The sequence below is a fragment of the Natator depressus genome, chromosome 11 (assembly GCF_965152275.1).
Source record: "Natator depressus isolate rNatDep1 chromosome 11, rNatDep2.hap1, whole genome shotgun sequence".
Taxonomy (NCBI): Eukaryota; Metazoa; Chordata; order Testudines; family Cheloniidae; genus Natator; species Natator depressus.
Genome location: NC_134244.1, coordinates 42685646 through 42709953, shown reverse-complemented (window position 1 = coordinate 42709953; position 24308 = coordinate 42685646). Strand labels below are relative to the sequence as shown.

The 24308-nt window shown below is 40.6% G+C and overlaps 1 protein-coding gene across 2 annotated transcripts in view; it reads left to right on the top strand.

Annotated features, from left to right (window-relative positions):
• LNPK (lunapark, ER junction formation factor) overlaps positions 1 to 24308 on the top strand; it is an 83062-nt gene that overhangs the window by 21395 nt on the left and 37359 nt on the right. For both annotated transcript variants that reach the window (XM_074967628.1, XM_074967627.1), the window contains exons 6-9: positions 976 to 1016; positions 11332 to 11415; positions 11497 to 11548; positions 18174 to 18398. In XM_074967628.1, the coding sequence (XP_074823729.1) occupies positions 976 to 1016; positions 11332 to 11415; positions 11497 to 11548; positions 18174 to 18398 (402 nt within the window). The remainder of the gene's footprint in view (positions 1 to 975; positions 1017 to 11331; positions 11416 to 11496; positions 11549 to 18173; positions 18399 to 24308) is intronic.

Here is a 24308-nt window from a genome sequence, read left to right as displayed (position 1 = left end):
GCTGTCCCTTCTATTCTGTAGTAATGAGATGATCTTCTGGTAGTTTTGTTATATTTTGGAAATGCTGTCAGGATGAAATATATAGATCCCATTGTTAAGTTTGGAAATGATCTAGTATTTGCAACTAGCCTGCATGAGACTTGCATAAAATATATTAGAGACACAGGTTGGGTGAGGTAATATCTTTTATTGGACCAAATGGTGAGAGAGACAAATTTTGCTAAACACTAAAAATCATGGACTGAATAGAGATGCTGGATTTATGGCTTATTACAACAATCTGTAATCCACTAACCTCTAACCCCCAGGACTGGAGAGTTGTTAATGGGCCACTTCACCTTGAATGGTCCCTTGAAATATGTGTTAACTCCTTATTCTAAACAGTCTTTTCCACCTCATATTTAGCTGTGACACTCTGAGTACGTTTCACAGATCTGAAGAAGAGCTCTGGGCACTCTCAAAAGTTTGTCCCTCTTACTAACAGAAGTTGGTCCAATAAAAGATATTACCTCACCAACCTCATCTCTTTAATGTCCTAGGACCAACACAGCTACAACAGCACTGTAGAAACTGTCTTAAACATGTGAATCTGGGAATCAAAAATGTTTTCTGTAAAGTCAACTGAATCAGCATATTTAAACAAATATTGCTATTGTTGCACCAATTTTAATATAGGTCAAAACAGGACTTGTGCTGTACTAGTACATTTAATTAAGTGGTGCTTTAAAAGGCTTTATAATTAAAACTTGAAACTGCCAATAGCTTTAGGTGGCTTATTTAAAACACTTACATGAAAATAAACTAAGGACAAGAAGGATTTGCTAATGTACTGGGATTACTTGGGGCCAGTGAATGGAAAATATTGTTTGGCTCTCGCAAGTGAGAGAAATATTCAGTTAATCTATGCTGAAATATATTTCAGTTACATTTTTAATATAAAAACTAACCTAAATCTTGGGGTGTTTTTTTTTTTAGGTGAAGCATTAGAAGAGCTAAAATCCCAAAAGAAAAAAATAGTGAGTAAATTTTTTTCAAATAGATCTATCCATTATATCCTGTTAAACATTCTCTCTACAGCTTTACTAACTGAGATTGACTATAGAACATAGTTTCCTTTCTTTCCCACCCTATCTTTTTGTAATGTGTTTATAATACATAATTTGAGGTCTTGTCCCTCACCAAAAATAACCAAAATTGATTCTTGCATTTGAAAATCAATCTCACTTTAGTTTATTTGGACATCCCATCAAGCCAATGATCTTGGGACTGTTGGATCTACAGTCTGATCCTATTTAATCAGGGATTGAAAAATTTACCTGAAGCCCACTGGCATGAGGACTAAACTGACTAGTCAAGGTGAAAAATATCTGTGCTGCTGTGTCACTAAAACCACACCCCAATAATTAAAAAATACAGTACACAATTGTATTTAATTGTAATATCGTCAATTAACTTTGTTTGCTTGAGGTTAAAAATAAAATGTAACTTTCGTTACCTTATCTCCCTTTCTGGCTTTGTTCTATTTTTTCTTTTCTGTAATAGATTATAGTGTATCTTTTCCTGCATTGCCTTGACAGTTTCTTCTTTTCCTCCTTTCTCCCTGCAATGTTTTCTGTCTCCTTCCTTTCATTCCCTCTTCTCCAAAATCTCTCTTCCATACTTCATATTTTTTGTCTATCCTATCAGCCTCTCCCTCTCTGAGCTCATCCACTTTTTTATGTAGCTCTTCAAACAACACTTCCAAATAAGTCTGAAACTGGCACTCGCAAGTACTTTGCTTCACCTGGATCAACACTTAATCTTAGTAGCCTGGATTTTGAGTTGAAAGAGTTCCTGGGCTTTAAGAATTCTTTCTTTCATTACAATGGTGCAATGTTGGGAACCATTCCATTCTGATTTTCAATATGATAAGGAAGATCGTTGTTCACTTATGCAAAGATTACACTTCATTCTTCTACATTGTGCTATCAAGCATACACAAGTGCTAATCATTTGGCTTTGGAAAGAGATTGTCACCCAAGACACTAGACTCCCTTCATAATTTGGTCCTCATATATTTTTCTCTCCAAGTTACTTAGAATCTCTTTGCTCCTGTGGACTTTATGTCCAAGGTATGGAGATGCTGTCTCAGCAGTACTTCTCTAATCTTAAACCTGTGAGGTGACCCTCTTTTTTTCAGTTGCTCTCTACTATTTGAATTCTTCTAATGTGGTCTGATTTGATATGACAGCAGCCAAGCGGGTGGCAGAACTAGAAGCCCCGAATCTTTTCTCCATATGTGCATCAGCCATAACTACAATAGTGTCCTTACAAAAATGCTTCCTTACCTTTTAGTAGCTTAATTCAACCAAATATGGAAATGAAACTGCAAAAGCTGTGAATATTTGTTTGAAACAGATTATCCTAAAACTTTCTGCATTATATCACTTTATGATGGACAGAAGGAGGGCCAAATAATCCATATTTTTATTCTTTCCTACTTAGAAATCAATTATCAAAGAAGCCTAAATGTTTCAGGACATGTCACTAGTATGCTGTATTAAGGCAAGATCTCCAAAAGAGTGTGTTTTGGACTCACGCCTCCTCCAGTGATATCTGTAAGACAGTCAATTGTTTGGAGGGAAACAGCATAAAGCAGATAGCAGTACCTGTCCATTACAGGGAAAGGTGACCTTACTAACCTTCCACTCTGTTTTCCTTTTTACTGATGTGGGGGTTAAATTGAAATAGAATAGAAACAACTTAGAGATAACTGTCCCAATTTCCTAGTGAAATCGCATCTAATTCTCCTCCTCTGCATATTTAGAGATCTGTATCTGTAAACTGACACTAGTAGGGGACCCATTCAATTAGAGTGGTGGTGGAAGAAAGGGGAGTTCACTTTTTTCTTCAGAATGGCTTAAATAGATGCAACTGCCCGTTACATTCTTTTTAAATCTCCCCTCAGGAAGATTACATTACATGTGGACTGTCCAAACAAGTGCTAGTAGATACAAACAAATAACAGGAGAGTTTCTGAACACTTATTTTCACTCTAAAACTTTCTAAATGTCAGTAAAGCTGCTTGACTTCCTGGAAGCAAAAGTAGTCTTAAATTCTAGTACGGTAAAAGGACTAGTGAGGCTGAATTTTGATTAGTGTACAGTTTTACTCACTTTATTATGATGAAGGTACAACAACAAATTTAAAATAGGAGTAGTCTATTCAGTGCAAGAAGTTTAGAATCTGGGTCTGTAGTGAAGAGTCTGGCTTTTGTTGAAGGAGACGTTGGATAAGGGAATGGATGCTACTGAGACACAAGAATGAGGGTGGGAATGGTGGGTATGTGGAAAACAACTGAAATCTGGGCATTTCAGCAAACAAGCAACATTTCTTTAAGGTTTGAAGTCTGTGACAAGACAAATGTTCTGCAGCCAGTATAGAAATTGAGACTTAACAATGGTAGAAGGGAGAGATTTCTAAAGATTATGCATGTAGTTAGTCAAGAAAATTGGCCTAGTGTGAATAAATATAATTTAAAAGTTGAATTGGAAGAGCCTAGTGTAACTAGGAAAGTATTGTTGGTTGATATTTTATGCTTCTATGACTTCTTTCCTCCAAGGGTATGAGTGTTATACAGTCATTAAGTCTCAACCCCTTAGCTCTAAGGACAGGAAAATGAAACACAAGTTGTGATGACAAAGGTCACATGGAACTCTGGGAATAAGAACTAACTCTGACTAATCAGTCTGCTCTAACTAGTAAACTGCTGTCTCCCTTGTGAACCCAAGAAATTCAAGGAGGGGTTTCTGTTCACTGAGCTATCACCCCGATTCTCTAAATATGTACCCTTTTATGTCCTCACAGCATGTAAATAGCGTCTAACTTGTTTTTCACCTCTACATTCAAATAGCTCCTTAACAAGAGTTAGCAAATCATGGTTCAAATTATACTCTGTTTATATTTAACTAATTATACTTTAATATTTTTTGTTAAGTGTGGGAAAAAATAGTATTTTTGGCCATACTTTACTTCTGGAATGTTTACTCCTCTAAAGAGTAACCTTTTACTTCATAGTGAATATTAGAAGGGTAAAATCATGTTTAATTTTTTAATATTGATGATAATATGTGGGACACCACAATTGTCAGCTGACTCGCTGTCTTTCGTGAAGTCTGAGGAGGCTCTTGTGTCCCTTGCTCCCAAGACAGATGACGGCACTCTTTGTCCTTCATCAAGTGTGTTTTGTTCCTGGTGCCCACCAGAAGTACAGAGACACTCCAGAGAAAGATATCTTTGGAGTACTTGTGGTTGTGGTCCTAGGCCACACCCATGGCCTACTGAAACCTGTGAGCATGCTCCCTGCTTCTAGGCACCCCTACAAGGTCCAGGAGGAGGACGTTAGTACCGAGCAAAACCCTCAAGACCTGCAACCTTTGGAACATCCACCCACTATGCTGCAGGAGGATCAGTCTCTGCCTCCTTTACTTTCATCCTTGTCATTGCCAGATGAGACTGTGGCTCTTAGAGACACCTCACCTGTCCAAGATGACTGCAGGGCTTACTAAGCCCTTTAAAGAGGACTTAATTCTCTTGATATCCCTGTTGAGGTGGTCCAGGAGAATTCGTATAGCCTCATGGATGTTCTGGGTTCAACAGGGCCTTCTAGAGTGGCTCCCCCATCAATGAGGCCATCCTGGAGCCTATAAGAGCCTTGTGGAAAATATCATCCTCTCTCTGCCTCTGACAGCCAAGATATCTGAAAGAAGGACCATGAGCAGTGGAAGCTCCCTAAAAGTGGAAGGGCCACTGCTGCCTGCTTCCCCGAGACCCCTTCCTTGTGCCGCCCCAAGGCCTCCCCCCACGCTCTCTCCTCTCTGCCTCCTTCCCCTGTTGCTTGCCCTTGTGGCTGGTAAAGAGTGGGAGGGCATAGTCCTCCCACTTTTAAAAGAGATGGGGTCATGGCTCCCTGGCCCTACCTTTTCCGGCGCTCCTGTAAGGTACTGTGTGCCTTCTCAAGCCTGAGAGCATTTTTATACCTATCCCTCCCAGGTTCCTTGATTGTCTCAAAAGTATATGAAAGAGTGCATCAGGGATAGCCTTCTTCTACCCCAAAGGAAAAGGGTGCAAAGAGACTAGACCTTTTTGATAGAAAGATTTATTTCCCAGCTAGCCTACAATTTTGTTTTTCTAACCAGCAAGCCTTACTGGGAAGGTATGACTTATTCCTCCGGGGTAATGTAGTGAAGTTCTCAGACAAATTGCCAGAGGATGCCAGGCAAGACCTCCTTATAAGAGAGCAAACTGGTGGCTAGGACCTCTATGCAGGCTGCTTCAGGTTCGGCAGCCAGAGTTATGGCATCCTCAGTAACTTTGTGCAGATGTTCGCGGCTTCAAACATTTGGGTATACCTCAAGAAGTCTAGCAGGTGATCTAGGATGGGTGGGCAAACTTTTTGGTCTGAGGGCCACATCGGGGTATGGAAATTGTATGGCAGGCCGTGAGCGTTCACAAAATTGAGAGTGTGAGGGGGAGTGAGGGTTCCGGCTGGGGGTGCGGGTTCTCTGGTGGGGCTGGTGATGAGGGATTTGGGGTGCAGAAGGGTACTCCAGGCTGGGACCGAGGGGTTTGGAGGGCCGGAGGGGGATCAGGGCTGGGGCAGATGGTTGGGGTACGGGGGGGGTGAGGGCTCCGGCTGGGGGTGCAGGCTCTTGGATGGGGCCAGGGATGATAGGTTTGAGGGTGCAGGAGGGTGCTCCGGGCTGGGACTGAGGGGTTTAGAGGGCGGGAGGGGGATCAGGGATGCAGCAGGCTGTTGGATGAGATGCTGCAAAGTCTCAAAGAATCAAGGGCCACTTTGAAATTGTTGGGAATTTACATGCTGTTCCCTAAACGAAAACAATTCTGCCCTAAGTCTCTTCAGAGATACCCACTCTTCCCCCTTAGGCAGCCTGACCACCCCAAAAAAGGGGGAAGAAACTGCAGGAGGAGACCTACACTGCCTCAGTTTTTTTCTGTGGCAGGCTCTTTGATGCAGTCTGGGTTTTTTTGACTGCCTTGTTGAGGACAGAGTACCAGATCATATCGTTGCAGTATCTCCCTTCCCTGTTTTTTCCAAGGGGTTGTCCCATTTCCTATTTGCTGAGTCCCACAGATCAATGGATCCTATGTATTGTGGAACAGAAATACTCTGTAGTTTATTTCCAGGTTCTCCTTCCCATCTTCCTTCCATACAGGTACTCTGTAGTTTATTTCCAGGTTCTCCTTCCTTCCTTCCTATTTTCAGGGTTCACTCTCCCAAGGTTGTTCTCCAGGAGGTCCAGTCTCTTCTTCATTTGAGAGCTATAGAAGAGGCTCCCCCTCTTTCTCCGAGAAGGTTTCTATTCATGTTACTTCCTGATCCCAAAGGCTAAAGGAGATCTCAGGCCCATTTTAGACCTGGAAAATCTGAACAAATATATAAAGAAAATAAGGTTTTGCACGGTCACCCTGGCATCCATAATCATCATCTCCGCCCCTGATCATGGCAACTAGTATGCTAGCCTCGACTTGAAGGACACATGTTTCTATGTGGCTAACTACCAACGCCACAGTAGGTTGCTAAGATATCTGGATTTCTGGTTGCTAAGATTATCAGTTTTTGGTCTTGCCCTTTGGCCTGTCTGTGACCCTGAGAGTATTTATAAAATGTGTGGTAGCGGTGGCTGCATTCCTAAGGAAAGCAGGTGTACAAGTGTTTCCTTACCTGGATGACTGCCTTGTGTGAGGTCGATCCATGCTCCAAGTAGAAGTCTGTCTCTCCAAAATATGGTATCTCTTACGTGTTCAGGATATGTGGATAAACAAGGACAGGTAAATATTCTGTTCAGAGAATAGAATTATAGGGGTGATTCTGGATTCTATGGATTCTACGGTAGTCAGGGTGCTCTTACTTCACGCCAGCTTTGCGATAATGATAAGTTTTCCATAGACCTCAAAGCCCATCCGCTTACAAGAGTGAGAAATTGCCACAGACTGCTGGGCCATATGTGGTTTGGCATGCCAGACTTCATCTCAGGAAATTGCAGGACTGGTTAAGGTCACTCTACTCCCTGAATCATCAACCATTGGACATTCTGCTTTGAGTCCTTGCAGGAATGCTAGCCTCCTTGGACTGGTGGATGGACCCAGACAATTCCTTTGCCCCTCCCTTACCCACAGTGACTCTTGTTACAGATGCTTCTTTTCTAGGTTGGGGAGCTCACCTAGAAAACTTATGAAGTCAAGGTCTGTGAGCCCAACAAGATTTGGGTCTTCACACAAACGTGCAGGAGTTGCGGGCTATGGCCTGTTAAACTCTTTTCTTTCACATCAAGGGCCAGAATCTTCATGTTCTCATGGACAATACAGCAGCAAAGTTTTGCATGAACTGGAAGGGAGGGTGGGCTAGTCTTGGGCAATACGTCTCATAGAGTACAGAGTTTATAGTGAACTGTGTTCACATTTAATCTTGTAGAGTAAAATTAACAAAAAATGCATTTTAATTCCAAATGAATGAATTGAAGGCGTTTTTGTCTGCTTTTTGATGGAATGTCCACAAAAAAAGGGCTAGATTTGTTCACTTTACTGTTAGCTCAGATTATGATCTACTCAGAGTACAGACTGTTGTGGCCTAATGTATGCATTTTAGTTCCTATTTTAAATAAAGGATTGCTATATTAACTCATACATTTTATATAAAAGATGTGAATTAATCTTGCAGCTCAGTGAACATCAGATTCTTTTAGTTCTCCAGTTGAACTACTTGGACCATTTATGGTGGAATGGAATGTTAGCTATTGGCATGGTGTGCTGCTGGTTCTCCAAATTTTTAGCTGCTAAATCAAATTTAAAAGAAGCTTAAAATGCATTGATGATGATACTTTTCCAAATATGCAATTGATGTAGTAGCTACAGAAATTCTGTTGATTGCCAGTTGGAGAGCAGACCATCCATGAAATTATGAATCGGTGAGATTGTAGTCCTTGAGACCATCTCTTTAAGATATGCTTACCATGATGAGCTAGTTTGAAAACCGCTGTTTTGTATGGTGGTATCAAGGTACAGAGAGATTTCAATTATTTTTGTGACTCTGGTTGCTGAGAAGTTGGGCTGTTGCATTTTGTACAAATTGGATTTTCCATGTAGTCTCCACCTTCAGTCCTAAATGCACTTAATTACAGTAATCTAGCCTAAATGTAGAGTATATCTTTGGCTTAATTCTTATAAGAAAGAAATAGGCATAGTTTCCTTAAAAGCTGGCAGTGAATGAGATTTCTCACCAATGAGTAGCCATGTGGATGATCAGGAGGAACCTGGCTCTACTACCTTGATGAATGGAAGGTGAAGATGCCCTACGGAAGAGAGGTCAATGTCTTGGCTAGCTCTTTGAAGTGCTTCACTTCACCCATTGCTTCATTCTTGCATGGGTCACTTTGAGTTAGTTGCAGTCTGTCCATGTGCTAATCTTTGGCAGACACTGACACCTTGGTGACACCATTGATTGCGTCTAACAGAAAAGGAGATGAAGTGGATGTCATAGCTATATTGTTGAAAATAGAACCTGTGACCTATTATAGCCTCTCCAGATGTCTTGTTACATTGAAAGGGAGGTGTGGAGAACGTAGAACTACATGTACGTGCTCTTTAAGATGAGCAGCTGCCTTTCATGATGCTGGGTCCTGCTAGGATCTGGGGCCATTAATAATGGAAAGTGTATAGAGAAATCAAGAAATAAAAGCTATTAGGTTTGACCTCTAACAAAATTTTCGGTGTATCCTTAAATGTAACATTGACTTCTTCCAAGATCCTCTGCAATACTTCATTTATTTTAGCACTGTTTAGCACTACACTTCATATCTAGAGGGCTTGCAATCAGTTTATGCAGACAATACATTTCGGACACAATACACAGGATAACTAGGTGAGAGTCTAATCTTAAAATGGTATAGAATTTATTTTATTTGGCAGATTGTCATTAACAGGCTGTAAGAAAAAAGCATCAGATCATTTGAATGGGGAATCCTCCTTGGTCCATAAAAATAGTTTAATAGAGCCTTGCACTGAAAGTGGACTACCAGGTTTGTAGTCTACTGGAACCATGTAAAAACTTCACTAAGCAGATATTTCATGCGAACTATAGGCCACTGTGATGCTTTGGAGCAAGGCTGCTTATCTGTCAGTGCCTTGCTGATGCTGAGGGGGGATCAGGGATAGGCTTTCATTGCTCCCATATTATTTTTGTGGCTGTAGAGATCAAGAAACTGAAGGCAATCTAGAGCTGCAGTGGCAGTGCTCCCAGCAAGAGGTCTGAGTGAAAAAGGCTACTATAACCCTTTGACGGCATGAAGAGTCTGTGCTGTTTCTTCACCATCGCTCAGACCGACCCCTGTTGTTCCCCAAAGGAAAGCAGAGGGGCATAATGGGAGAGTGTTAGTGTATACTAGCTTTCATGGCTGGTTCAGTTTTACAGGAGAGCTGAAACAGTTGTGGAGCCTCTCCTAAGGTCATCTGCTGGAGGAAAATGGAGGTGCACAGAGACCTTTCTAAAGGCCTTTGTGTGGTGCTGGCTACTTGCCTTCAGTTTCCTCTTCTTTTGTGTGGCTATCAAAGAGCAATGAAAACATGACACCCATCTTTTAACTGCTTTCCAGTAGCATGAAAAGGAACAAGTAATTAGCCCAGTTTCAGGGCTTCTGAGTTGGGGGAGGAGCCAGAGGTTGACCAAGGTGCTCCTTCATTTGCCTTCATAAAGTGATATATCACCATAACTGGCTCCTTCCCAAGCCTCCTTTCCCAAATCTCTTTCATCCACATTGAGGTTTCCCTTCTGGTCTCCCCTTCTCCTTAGAAATATTATTGAGGGATGTGTATTCTAGATCCTTATTTCTGATCGCATACTAAAGCTCCATTGCACTTTTTGCAAGGATGGTAGGCTAACCCCAATATCCTGCTCAAATTTCAGTTTAGAGAATTGCTTTTTATTTCCCTAATCATTTAGTGGTTTCAGTCGTGCTTAATGTACAATCTGGATGATAATTCATTTCCTGCCTTAAACCATTGCGAGTGTTGCTGTGAGCGGTTAAACAGATGCTGCATTTCCATTGTGAATGAAGTAAATTTTATTTACACATGTTCTGGGATCTATCTGGATAAGAAGGCACTATTATAGTTGGTAAGCTATTATCACTAATCTGCAGGTGAGAAATGAAAATTGCATCCATCCCACCCTCTACAAACTAGTGGTCTTGAAGTCTCAGTAAATTTATTTCTTAGCAGCGATAAATGACTGACAGAACTTTAATTTTGTGGCCACTGACCTTTTAAGTTACCAACTGTTCACACCAACAGCCAAACATAATATGAAACTATAGTACTCTAAACAAAATATTATTTGATACTGGAATATCTGAGGAATAAGGTCCATCTAAGACTCTGTAAAATACGTTATATTCACTGTACATATTAGCCATTTGTCTTAACTATGTGTATCTGTTCTAAAGTTCAGCTTCTTCTGATGTTGGCTATTAACTGCTAAAAAGATACTTTACTAGTGATTACTTTTTTAATTAAGCCCATGTATTAGCTATAAAGCCACTTGAGTGCATTGTAAATAAAATGCTGTATAATGAAGTGTTTTAATTATGCTCCCTAAAGTATGCATAATACTCAGTAAATTTTTATTTAAATTCTTAACATGTTCAGTTGTTTCTGAAAAGCAGTTTGAACGTAACCGTAAAGATAGAGTTTAGTCTTTAAAGTCACTTGAGCAAATTCCATGGCTGTTCTCCCAGTTAGTGAGTTTTCACAGCATTTGCAGCAAGCTAATTGCTTCTGCTAATAAATAATCTAAAATCAATGCTGACAGCAGTTAATTGGCACAGAGACTTTATTCTGTAAAGCAGTTGGCTAATGACCTTCTTTAAATTAATAGCATTAAGTGCTATGAGGAAATAAATCTGAGGAATTGCCTGTCATTTGCTTGTCATGTCTAATAACTTCCAATAATGATAGCTGATAGATTTTTGCACATTCCATTATTGAAGTTGGTGCATGTAATTATTCTCCTCATTATATGTAAACAATTAACAATATTTGGTGTTTCCTTGCAATAAAGCTATTGAGTACAAGTTAGAAGTTAGAAACAATTTTTTAAAGCTAGATTTTGTTTCCTTTGAATACAGTAAATCAAAGTGGCTGAGCACAGTAATGCTTGGTTGGACTAAGCTTTACACTCTTGCAAATTTTAATGTGATGCTTGTAAATAGAAAAATAAACATTTGGAATCTTTTTTTAAAAGAAATCTGTCTTGACCTGTGAAACCTTTGTTTCTAGCTTGAAGAAGTAATGGAAAAGGAAACTTATAAGACTGCTAAATTAATTCTTGAAAGGTTTGATCCAGAATCTAAGAAGGCAAAGGTAGGAATCTGGTATCAATATTAATTTATTATAAAATGTTTTCTCGATGCTACACTTTTATAATATTACTATAATTGACAGGAGGTTGAACTACCATCTGCTGGAGCATCTGCAACTCCAAGACCTGGACAAGGTAATAGTTCTGTGAAATTGCTGCTCTTCATGAAAGATCAGTATTTATAGCAACAGATTCCACTAGAGGAGTCTGTCTTCCCATTTAAAAAAAAAAATTGTGTGGTAAACTGGGATTAAATTTTTGGGTGTATGGAGGGAATTGGTATTAGGTTGTGCCTATTAGTTGCTCTTTATTTAGTAGTGGGTCTGTTATTAGATGAATGAATTTAATGCTTTTTCAGCCAGTTAAATGTTTAATGCTGCTTGATGTTGATATAGTGTATTCTGGAGCCAGATTCATGTTTTGTTTATCTTCAGAGATGAGACTTTTCTGGGTGGTAATCCCTCAGAATGCTAGTTTGCAGTCAACAGTTACGTTCAGAGTTTTTAATGTAATGACTGATTTGGTTTTCCTACCAACTCATTTGTATTTTTCTTTACTTAGTCAAAACACTCCCGGGGTAAAGTTTTAGAGATAAAAGTTAATGCAGAGATCACCTGAATATTTTATGGAGCGCTAAAACCTGACCGTTCTTAACTGTTTTAGACCTTTCCATTTAAAGTTTGTACTACTATGCATGCTAGTGAAATAGAAAATGATTATGTATTAAAAATCATTAGGGAAAAGGCTTATGCTGAGAAACATGCATTCTTCCACCCCAAAAGAGAAGGTAAAATTTATCACATCAAGTGGAATGGCTCTAATTTAGAAATAGGGCTGTAAACACACTAGTCTTTTTTGGAAAACTTAAATTATTCTCCTGGTTAAAATTGATAGCATTAAGTAAATATGAAATGCTACAATAATATTGCAATAATGCTACTATTTCAAATCTAAATGTGTCGTTGGATGAATATAACTGAAGATAGATTGCCTAGAAAAAATTTTTTAAGGACTAATTTGCTTTTAAAGCAAGTCACTCAATGGGGCTGTACAGGGTCTAGTGTTCACTACAAGTAATTTATAGAATCAGAGGGATATCATTTTTCAATAACAGATTAATGTTTCCAGCTGAGCACATGTGGGAGCTTGGCAATTCTTATGTATCTTTGGTGGTTGCATGGTAGCCCTGACTGCTTTTGTGGGAGTCTGGTTGGAAGACTCCTACATAGTCAAACCATTATTTAGTTTTCATCCTGTTCCCACAGTTGCTTGTGATCTGTTGAGTTTGGGAAGAAGGAAAGAGCTTGAGGAGGCCTAATTTTAAACCATCATGGCTATTTTAAATCACTTTCTCACATGTCACAGCTTCTGGAATGCTGGTTATGATATTTGTACAACATGAAATAGGTTATAATTTGCCACTAAAGCTGTTTGTATAATTCTCCTTTCAGTTGAATAAAATCCACTTTCTTTTGCTTTTGCTCATCTTCCAAAATTATCATGATTTTTTTACTAGCCCATCCTTGCTTGCCATTGTCGTGACAATGTGCACGTTTTGCAGTGTGCTGTTTTCACAAACAGCCTTCTCCTTTGGTTTCCTGATGTCTTGGCAACAATCTGTCTTCTCTTCTCCACTATGTTTAACTGTCCTAATCCTAGAGTCCTAGATTTTAAGGCCAGAAGAGACCATTATGATCATGTAATCTGATCTCCTGAATAACACCAGCCATAGAATTGCAGTGCAATTCCTGTCTCAAGCCCTAACTTCTGTTTGAGCTAGCATATATCTTTTATCCGTTTAGTCCTCATTCTTTTTCTTGAGTTAGATCAGCAGATGCACCAGAGCTAGATCATCACTGCTCTCCTGAGCATTTGAGTAGTGGTGGATGAAGAGCGAAGCTGCCTGGAAACATATTCCTAGTCTCTTTACAGGCATTGCGGCTCAAAGTGCTGTGTGAAAATGGGACTAGTTTGCTACCAGCCCAGTATTAACTTTGTTAATCTCTGATTTTCTTTAATAGATGTGTTTCACCTTATAGGTCAGGCCATCAAGAAGAATATTAGGTTCTGAAGTTTGGCTTGGGTAGTACTATTCAAAGTAGGTAGTAACTCCGAGACGAAACCAGTATCTGCTTCTGGTTTGTGCAGTATATAATTCACTATTGGTGCAACTAAATATCAATTTCAAATTGATCCATATGATAAATGTAAGTCTGCATGAATGTAATTTGATTAAATTAATGCAACATATTTAAATTATGTGCAAACCTTAATTAAGTTTTCTTTTCACTTAAACTGGTCAGAAGTGCAGTAGATATCAGAAACTCAATTATCATTTAAATGTCAATACTTGTAAATTCTTTACTCTTAAAAAGAAGATAAGTAATGTTGAAAGTGTGGCCAGAATGGTCTCAACTGCACTCATGACAGATTAAAAAAAGAAAATGTTTGAAGAGATGAAAATGGAAACTATAAAGCTGAAGAGCTGTTTACTTCAGAGATCTAGTGGATCCACAATTGCATAGCAGTCATTTGTCTGTAGAAAAGAATTAGTCTAAATGTGTGGAAATAATGCAATGCTGGTTGCTTTTTAAATATATAGTTCTAGTCTTAAACAGTAGGACTAAAAACAACGAGGAGTCTGGTGGCACCTTAAAGACTAACAGATTTATTTGGGCATAAGCTTTCATGGGTAAAACCCCCCACTTCTTCAGATACATAGAGTGAAAATTACAGATGCAGGCATAAATATACTGACACATGAAGAGAAGGGAGTTAACTTACAAGTGGAGAATCAGTGTTAACCAGGCCAATTCAGTCAGGGTGGATGTGGTCCACGCCCACTCTCTCGGTATTGACACCTCCTGGAGAGTGGGAGTGGACCACATCCACCCTGACTGAATTGGCCTTGTTACCTTACAAGTGGAGAATCAGTGTTAACTCCAGGTATACCTGTTTGCTGGACGAAGGGGACTCCTGCTTTTTTTCCCAAGCATTAAATTACTTCATGATCTTTTAAGGTGAATGTGACTTGAATATTACAGCTACTAAAATATTATCTTCTCCCAGTGGGGATAGTTTTCAGTGAAATGAACAAACATTTGTGAAACCTTGCAGCAAAAATTGCCTATGGCATGTACTTTAGGAATAGAAAGATTCAGAGGTTTAGCAGAGAAGTGGTGGTTGGCCTAGGATAGGCATATAAGCATTATCTACCCTGTTCTTGCTGACTGAGGTGCAGTTGATGAAAGCAGTAAGTGGTAAAGGAGCACAGAAACTTAAAAGGCACCTCATATACCCACACCACTGAAAATAGTTCTTTCGTTCTTTTGTTCTTTCTCTTTCTTTCGTTCGTTCTTTCTTTCTGTTCCATCTCCCATCAACCCTTTCGTCCTCTCTAAGCCTGCAGGCCAGCACAAGAGCAGCAGAGCAGTGAAATTGCTTAAACAAAAGGATTCTCCTCCGCACCTTATGCATTGTTTGACAGTCTCTCTATCCCAGATGCTTTTACTGTATCCCCAGCTATCAGTACTCCTCCCTCTTCTCCCTTCTTGCTTCTGTTCTGCAAAATCTTTGGAGGTTGATAGGCTGTGCCCTAAACCCCTGGTACAGCACAAAGCAGAATGCAGTCCTGATAATAAGGGCCCCACTGACCTTGCTCTCCATATGTGGTGAAAAAAATACTACCTGGGGTGAGGGATGAAGGACTGTATAGTGGAGGATGGTGAAAAAGATAATTACCAAAAAAAAAGATTTGGACTAAGGAGGAATTTAGAAACAAGACAAAAAGGCACTGGCAGGGAAAGACAAAGAATGGGATAGAGAGATGGAAGAAGGCTGAAATATGATACACGTGTACTTCATTTAGGATTTTACAAAGGAGATGTAGGAGGGATGGGAAGGTAGACAGTTTAGTGGGAGAAGCATGTTTAGCACAGTTTATCCCTGGTAAATGATGATTTATCACAGCTGTCTTTTCTGATGTCTGTTCTCAATCTAGTTTCTTTGGCTTTTTTTGACTCCACTCTTCAGAGGACAATGAGATCTTGCCATACAGTATGTGCAGCAGACACTGTTACCTCTTGATCTAGACCTGACCTTTTCTGTAAAAATCGTGTAACAGGGTGAAGAAGCACTTGAATGTAAAACATGGTTAAAATTAACTTAATTGCACCAACTTATAATAAAAATTATCAATACTTTCTAGAGCAGTAGGCCCCTATACCACCCAGTGAGGGTGAAGGGAGGTCAGTTAACCTTTTGCCAGCACTGGGGGCTGACAAGTGTTGTCTAAGCCTATGTGTACACTTACAATGCTTTAGCAGCACAGTTGCAGTGGTGCAGCTACACCACGGTAATGCTTAAGTGTAGCCACTCACGCAGCAATGGGAGGGGTTCTCCTGTCTGCATAGGTAATCCGTCTCCCCAAGAGACGGTAGACAGGTCAACGGAAGAATTCTTCTGTGAATTTAGAGTTGTCTGCACCAGGGGTTAGATCAGCATAGCTACGTTGTTCAGAGGTGTGGATTTGTCATACCCCTGAGCAATGTAGCTGGGTCAACTTAACTTTTTAGTATAGACCTGGCCTGTGTTTGATTATTTGAATATACAGTAATCTGTGGCATCTAAGGTTTTGGGAGACAATTCACTCCCTAAAGATAACAAGTGGCCAGTTTTCCTTTGATCTCAGTTAACCCCTGACACAAATCTTCAAATAAGCTGTTGTCACCAAAATTTTAGTGAATTATCAGTGTAGGTAACAAGGAAAACCATCAAAAAGAAAGTGCCTGGAATGCACTTAATCAGTCATGCACTCTACTGGTTTCAGTTTTCATCTGGTGGACACTGGTGTTCTGTGAGTTTTTCCCCCCCTTTGGAAAGGGGCTTAGTAAACTATTTATCTGCTGATTTCATGTAAATGTCCACACTACTGCAGTGCGTAAAAATAAATAAAATTAAAAAATTCCAGCTTTACTTATTACTATAATGTGTGTTTCTAAAGACAGACAAGATATGTGAGGTAATATCTTTTATTGTACCAACTTCTGTTGGTGGAAAGGACAAGTCTTCACAGAGTTCTTTGGGCCTGAGGAAGGGGACCTGAATGTCCAAGCTAAATACAAGGTGGAACATACTGTTAAGCATGAGGGGTTCACATGTAGTACTTAAAATAAAGTGGGAAATTAAGAGTCAGCAGGCAGTAAGGTGTGTTACAATTGTAATGAGTCTTAAAACCAATGTATTTTTAGTCTGTGGTTTGTAGTGGCTAGCAGAGTTATGAATTTAAGTTCTCAAGATCATCTTTGAAGTTGTGTAGGTTTCCTTTGAGGACGAGGACTGAAGTCAGATTTCGATTGATCGCTTTGTGAAAAGTGCGTGCCCATGGTTGATAGTGTGTTTCATTTATCATTTTTCTGTGAGAGTTCATCTGAGAGCATAATGAATGTCTGGTTTCACCCACATTGTTTTTGTTGGGGCATTTGATGCACTGAATGAAGTACATCACATGTTGTGAAAAGCATGTGGAGAGCTCATCAATGTATGTCGGGTATATCGTTGGTTTCATGGCGCATTTTTCCAGTAATTCTTCTTTCAGGTGGCCCAGGAAGAAGTTCGCTTACTGGGGAGCCATCCTACTGCCCATGATTTGTATAATGTGAAATTGGTGTGGGGGAGGATGTGTTTAGGGTGGATTTCCAAGTGTTGTGCATTATTTTGTAGGTATTTGAGACAAGCACTGATGCCTGAAAATGGTTGTGCCAGTGGTAATTAGGAACCAGTGAGGGGAGAATTGTGTGAGAGAGAAATGCTATTTCGCTATTAAAGCTGTTCCTGACTTGTATCACTTTTTGGTTAACAAATTTCTGGATGGCTAAGTCAGCAGCTATTCAGTTCTGCAATAAATTGTTGCAACTGCCCAAAGCCCAATGCAGTACTCAAACAAAATTCCTTTTGTTGTAAATGGGAGTTCTGTCTGAGTGAGGAGGACTGAAGAGATCCCCTTAAATTGTTTGCCATATTGATGACCCGCCTCTAATTCAGTTTGAGCATGCTTTTCGCTTATTTAAAAAGGCAGGAGGGGAGCACCATAGTACATCATTGCCCCTCAGTGTATTGTTGCTGCAATAACAAATCAAGCACACTCAAAAAAAATAGGGTGGTAGTATAGGGTGGATGAACTGGGCAAACTGAAATCTATAGATTAAGACAAGAAGGGACCATTAGATTTTCTAATTTGGAAAATTAAGGGTGTTTACTACCAATACTGCTGGGGAATTCAGACTGAATACTTTACCAGTTGCAGTCAAAATGACTTAGTCTTCCATAGAATTTAAAACAATATTTGGAAACATTTAAACTATAGGGTAAATTAGTGGTCAGTCAGTGTGTTCAGGTTTTCTGTTTGAGTATAGCAGGTTAATTCTAGCAATTAATGTCTCTCATTTTGTATACTAAGATATGTATACTAAGCAATTACCTCTCTATTAGTGCACTTTTGGAGATGCTTTGTTCTGAGTATATACCAGTTGTTAACCAAATACTTGTATTAAAATATGGGATTGTGTATTTGATCAAACTGCTTGTATTGAAGTGCACGCTTAATCAGAGTATGATTGGTCTTTGTAGTGTAGTCTTGTATACATTTATTTGGCTTCCTGCTTATTACTTTTCTTACTGATTAAAATAGTAATACTTTGTGTTTTTGTTACTTGCAATATGGTATCGAACATTAAATTCAGTATGTACATGTTCCTGTCAGAAATTCGTCAGCGGACCCCAGCTCAAAGAAATGTCTCTGCAACCACCCCAGTAAGCCCTAAACAGGGATCTCCAAAAGCTCCAGGTCCACTAGCAGCATCTCCTGGTCTGCAAAAGGACGCTTCAGCTCCTGGTGGACCCCCAGAAAGAACCGTTGCATCAGCCTTCCAGTCAAATGTGTTACCAAGACGTCCTGGATCCCCTGCTACTTCAATGCCTGGAATGGGTAAACAGAGCACTTAATGTTATTTACAGTTTATATTGTTTTCTCTGGTTACCAATAAAACAGGCCATTTTCAGACACTATGGAAATGGCATTTCATTTGGAAATAGCAGAGCAGTTATCTGATTAAGCAGGAGTTCCATATTCAATTAGCCATAACTCTTTACAGCTGGCACCTTGTGATACTGAAACCTATTGCCTGAGCTCATTTAACTGTTATGGCTTCTTTGTTTAAATGGCAATAAAACTTTGCAGTATTCTGTAGTCAACAGTATAACATACCTTTTTATGTTCGTGGTTTAGGAAAGCTCTAGATTTTGTATAAATCAGGTAAAAAGGAAAACGCTTTCAGTATACATTCGTTTCTCACTAAACTCGGCACATATTTTATTATGCATCTTGACATTTATTTAAATTTTTATTCTAGCAGGGATGTTGATGCAGCATGAGTTTTATAGTATAAAATACTGTGTACCCTAAAAAATCTTTTCTGCTAGATAGATGGATTTTTCTAAAAATGGCACGTTAATTTTATACTGTAGCCCAATAAAAGGGTTTAGCAGCCGTTGTGATGTTTAAAAAATAGTGAGTTACACAAGATACTTCAAACTGTTCACTTCTGAATGGGCCTCCTGTTTTGCAGATGCTTTTTTTCAGCTTAGTTCTGGGTCAAAACTCAGAATGGAATTTCTCCATGAAAAATACTTGCTATCATTCTTTGCAATTTAATCCATATTCTGTGGAGAAGTTTTTGTTCACTTTATACTGTTGCCAAAAAGGTTTTTTTTAGTTGTGACTTATGTCCCCAGTTTGGAGGTTTTATAGTGATTATTTTAGGGTTTTTGGCTTACATTAGGTAATAAAATACATCGGTACGTTGATTCATTCTCTCTCTTTCTCCCCCCCCCGGAGAAACTTGGGCACTTGAATTTTTAAATGGATTTTTACCATACCTTAAAACAACTTGGTGAGATAAGATTTTAAATGGAGCAGGATTTAAACTTCTCACCATATTATGTTAATTTACACTGGCCTATGATGGTAGCAAATTCTATAGAATGATTAGAGAAGGTACTTTAATTGTAATGCCCTGTTCTTGAACAATTAACTACTTGAAAATGATCTTTATGTTGAGACTAAAACTGAGGTGTTGGGGAAAGTTTTTTTTAGTAAATCCTGATTAGCTTCTTAAGTTACCAAAGTGAAGTTTTCCCACCAATAAATGTATTGCAGTCAGACAGTTCTACTTAATGGCAGCGTTTAACAAGTTCAAACTTGGCATGTACCTAAAGCATATGCTCCTTGTTGGGTTGCTGAAATAATTGGTTAAATGTTTGCTCATATTTAATTATTTAACTGTGTGTAATTTTCCTTAGCAATATTAAGATGTAGGCACATTGAACTAACTTGTGTCTATTTGAATTTGAGCTTCTAAGTATAGAACAGTGAAATGGGTGTATTGCAATGCATAGTTGCTAACTCTTTTAAGTAAAAATAAACTCTTAATGCAAGTTTTGTGGCTAATATTTTACATTCTCAAATTAAATTGTTTCCTTTAGTAACTGACATGTTTCCCTTGCATATATGTAGTTTGTCATATATGTATGTGTGTGTATATGTATATAATATGATGATTCACTTATTTCTCATATACAGAAATTGCAAACACTGTGTGAGATGTCATGGTTACTGTGGAAGTCAATCTTTGGATTTCCTGACTCTTGTGCATGTACACTCTCAATCACAACATTTTAGTCTAAACTAAATCCAATATCAGAGTAAATATCTTTCCACCTAAGTCTATGCATCACTTGCAACAAATATGAATGGGCTTAATTATCTCTAAAGTAAGAATATTCATTCATTTTTATTACTGTATTTTGTAGAAGAGAATCAATTTAACGTGTACCACAACAGAGCTCCCATATGTTTGAAAATGAATAACCAGCAGGTAGTTGAGAGTTTGCCAAGCTTTGCAAAAATGACCAGTCTTCATACAATGATTACTTTTGATTTTTATATTAATTACAGTTGTCCATAACAGCATGAAGACTAAGATGCATGGTTTGAGAGTTATTAGTACGCAAGTGATTGAAGATGCTCTTGTGGAGCATGTTCTCATGTTTAATACCTCTAGGTTTCTTTATGTACTTCTCTGCATTGACTATTCATATGTAGCAATTAAATCTGCTTGCAGTATAAAGTGTTATGGAGAGTCTTATAATACTTTAAATGGAGAACTGAATTTTTAAGTATTATTACTAGAATATTTTAGGTGTTCAGTTTCTTTTCTTCCAGACTATAGTATGCCATCAGAGTGTTCTAAAACTTTATATTCACACCTGTATTCAGCTGTACCCACTCCTTTTTAATGGGAGTGTTTTGTTTCAGTGACCTTAAAACAGTGATTACCAAACTTTTTGTTTTGGTGACCCCTTTCACACAGCAAGCTTCTGAATGTGACCCTCCCCCTACCCCCCTCATCAAATAAAAACACATTTTTTATATTTAACGCTATCTTAAAGTGATATTTGTACATTTGTTAATATCACTTTTCACAACAGACTTACTAGCATAGACTTCACAGCAGACTTGCTAGCTGGGAGGCTGTGAAAAGTGATATTAACATACAAATATCACTTTCCATAGCAGACTTAGCGCCCCACTGCCACCCTTTCTTCTGTGCTGCTGCTAGCGGCGGTGCTGCCTTTAGAGCTGGGTAGTGGCAGAGGGCCCCACCGACCCTGCCCTTCAGTTCCTTTTTACTGCCCGTGATGGTTGCTGGAACCTCTTGTTGCTTAGGCAATCTCCTCCCTTAGTGGTTTTACTCAAAATTTAGTGTAAATAGTTTAGTAGTTTGTTAGTTTAGATAATTTAAGTAGTTTTAGATTGTTTGGACCAAAGGCTCTCAACCAGAGGTACGTGTACCCCTGGAGTTACGTAGAGGTCTTCCAGGGGGTGCATCAACTCATCTAGATATTTGCCTAGTTTTACAACAGGCAACATAAAAAGCACTAGTGAAGTCAGTACAGACTAAAATTTCATACAGTCAATGGCTTGTTTATACTGCTCTGTATACTATACACTGAGATATAAGTAAAATATTTATATTCCAATAGATTTATTTTAAAATTATATGGTAAAAATAATAAAGTAAGCAATTTTTCAGTAATAGTGTGCTGTGACACTTTTTTTTGTATTTTTGTTTGATTTTATAAGCAAGCAATTTTTAAGTGAGGTGAAACTTGGGGTACACAAGACTCCTGAAAAGGGGTACAGTAGACTGGAAAGGTTGAGAACCACTGGTTTGGACAACCCCGCTTTTATACAGCGAAGCTATCCTTAGTCCCAGTGCTGAGGCATGACCCGGTTGCTGGGGTTTAAACCTTGAGCTGCATGCAACAAGTCTATGCCTTCGAGCGACTCGCACTCAAGCTGTCTCAGGTGCTTAGGGGAAGTTCATAGGAAAGACCCTTGCTGAATTTGTAAGGACTTTAAGCCCTGGACCCAGAAGGACCACACTCACTTGAAAATTCTACTCATGGAGGCAGCCTTAACACCGGCCTTGGAGCTGCGCTCAGACTCAGCACCAAGCACCTCAGCCTCAGTGCAGCACAATCCCTTCATCTAGAAGAGCTCCCCAGTACCTATCGTCTTCATCAGTGCCCAAGAAGAAACGCTTGCAAGTACCTGGAGAAGAGCTGGTCTCTGGTACTTAAGGACAAGGGGGCCAGGGACAGAGTGAGACTGTGTAAGGCCGCTCTTCATCCCTGGCACCGCACTGTCAGGTGCCTATAACCGTAGTGTAGCAGTGTCCTACGAGGCCTAATCAAGACCAGTGTACTCATTAATTTGCAGTCCTGTCGACCCCCAAAGCGTTTCCATCTGCAAGGGATCGTATGACCATGCTGGAGGGTCAGAACTGCACCAGTGGTGCTCCCAAGTGGCAGGGAGTCAGTGCTGCCACCTAGACCAGCACCGTGCCAGCTGTCCAAAGGGAAGCCAACATTCACAGCACCAAGGTCCCCTAGATGACCTTCTCCAGCACCAGGCTGCATGACTCCACCCTGGTCTCCGCAGCACACCTCCTCCTCGTCAGAAGAGAAAGTGTGTTCCTCTTTCTTCATCCTGTCGCTGAAGTGTCTGAATATGCTGCTCCCTGGGCTGCTCCTGTTTTTTCATGGCACTGAGTTCATTGGGACCTCCGGGTGCCTAGCCACGGTACCTATGGGACCCAACCACCATGTAGAGGCCCTTTTGGAACCTGTGAGGGTTAACCACTGCCTCCAGGGACCCCTTCCAGAGATCCTATTTGGTTGTCTCAAAGGCCAGGGCACCCCTGGTACAGTTCACACACACCCCAGGACTGGACTCTGGTACCGAACATGGTACCAAACCCCAGGAGGAAAACCAGGATTGTGCTGGCACAAATTGAGGCTTCCCATCTGATTTTTAGTTTCCTCCTTCTCTCCAGATGAGGTCATGATGGAACCCAGAGACTCTCCGCTGCTGGGTGACAATAAGGCTTATCAAGACCTTTTGGATCCAGGTGGAGATGGTTAAGGAGGTGACACATGGCCTCCTGGACATCCTGTCACCAGTGGGGCCGTCCATAGTGGCCCACCACTACATGATGCCATCATGGACCCCTATTAAAGCCCTTTTGCAAACCCCTGCCTCCCTTCCACCAATGCTCAGGAGCATAAATACCTTATTTCAACTAAGGGCACGGGCAGCGGGTATAATAGGCTAGGGAAGGCTTAGCCTTCCCTAGCTAAGCTGCTGCCGACCTGCCACCAGATGCCTGAGATGTGTTGGCTCCGCCCCTTCCCCAAGGCCCCCACCCCATCGCCTACTGCTGCTGTCTGACATCCTCCACTCCACCCCTCACTCTCAGGAGGTCCCCACCAGCTTTCCATGTCCCTTCTCCTCCTCTGAGGTGAGGGAGTGAGGAAGGATGCGGCAAGCCCGCGGCGGGGGGGAGGCCCGGTCTTGCGGGAGAATGAGGAGGAGGGGAGCCAGCGGCTGGCATGGGCCGGCTGGGCACTGGGGCCAATGCGGTGCTCGTTGAGGGGGGAGGGTGTTTTGGCTCTGCTATGCTGGTGCTTGGGGGGCTGGGCCAGCATGGTTGTGGCTGGCAGGCCAGAGTCTTCCGGTTGTGGGTGGGCCCTCAGGGCTTCTCCGGTTATGGAGTGGAGTTTGGGGCTCTGGCATGCAGGGGGCGGGGCCTCAGGCAGAAGGGGCGGGGCCGGCAGGCTAGCCTCCCCAAAGTGGGGCTTCACCTGCTGCCCATGGCTAAGAGGTAGGAGTTTCATTTTATGCATCCCATCTGTCCCCCTGAGATCATTGGTAGTTGCGGCGACCAATGAATGAGACCGTCAGGAACAACTGGGTTCTATTCCCAAGGTGAAGGACCCTAAAAATCTGGACTTCTTTGGGTGCAAGACCTACTCCTCAGGGGGCCTACAACTGAGTATAGTAAATCAGCAGGGTGCTACAACTTCAACATGTGGGAGTCATTGCTCAAATTCAAGGACCTTCTTCCCCAGGATTCCAGACAGGATTTTTCCTCTCTTGTCGAGGAAGGGAAAACTGTAACCCAGGCCTCCTTACAAACAGCCCGGGACGCTGCTGGCTCTGTGGCCAGATCATTGGCGATCACGGTGACGATGTGTAGGAGCTCCTGTTTGCAATATCGGGACTTCCTCAGGAAGTGCAACACACCATTCAAGACCTTCTTTTTGAGGGTTCGTCACTCTTCTCGGAGCAGACGGATGCTAGGCTGCACAGCCTTAAGGACTTCCAGGTGACAATGAAGTCCTTGGGTCTCTATGTACTAGCAAGTACAAGAAAACAATACAGACCGCAGCAGCCCAGCCATTCCTTTCTTCGGGCAGCCAGTCAAGACTAACA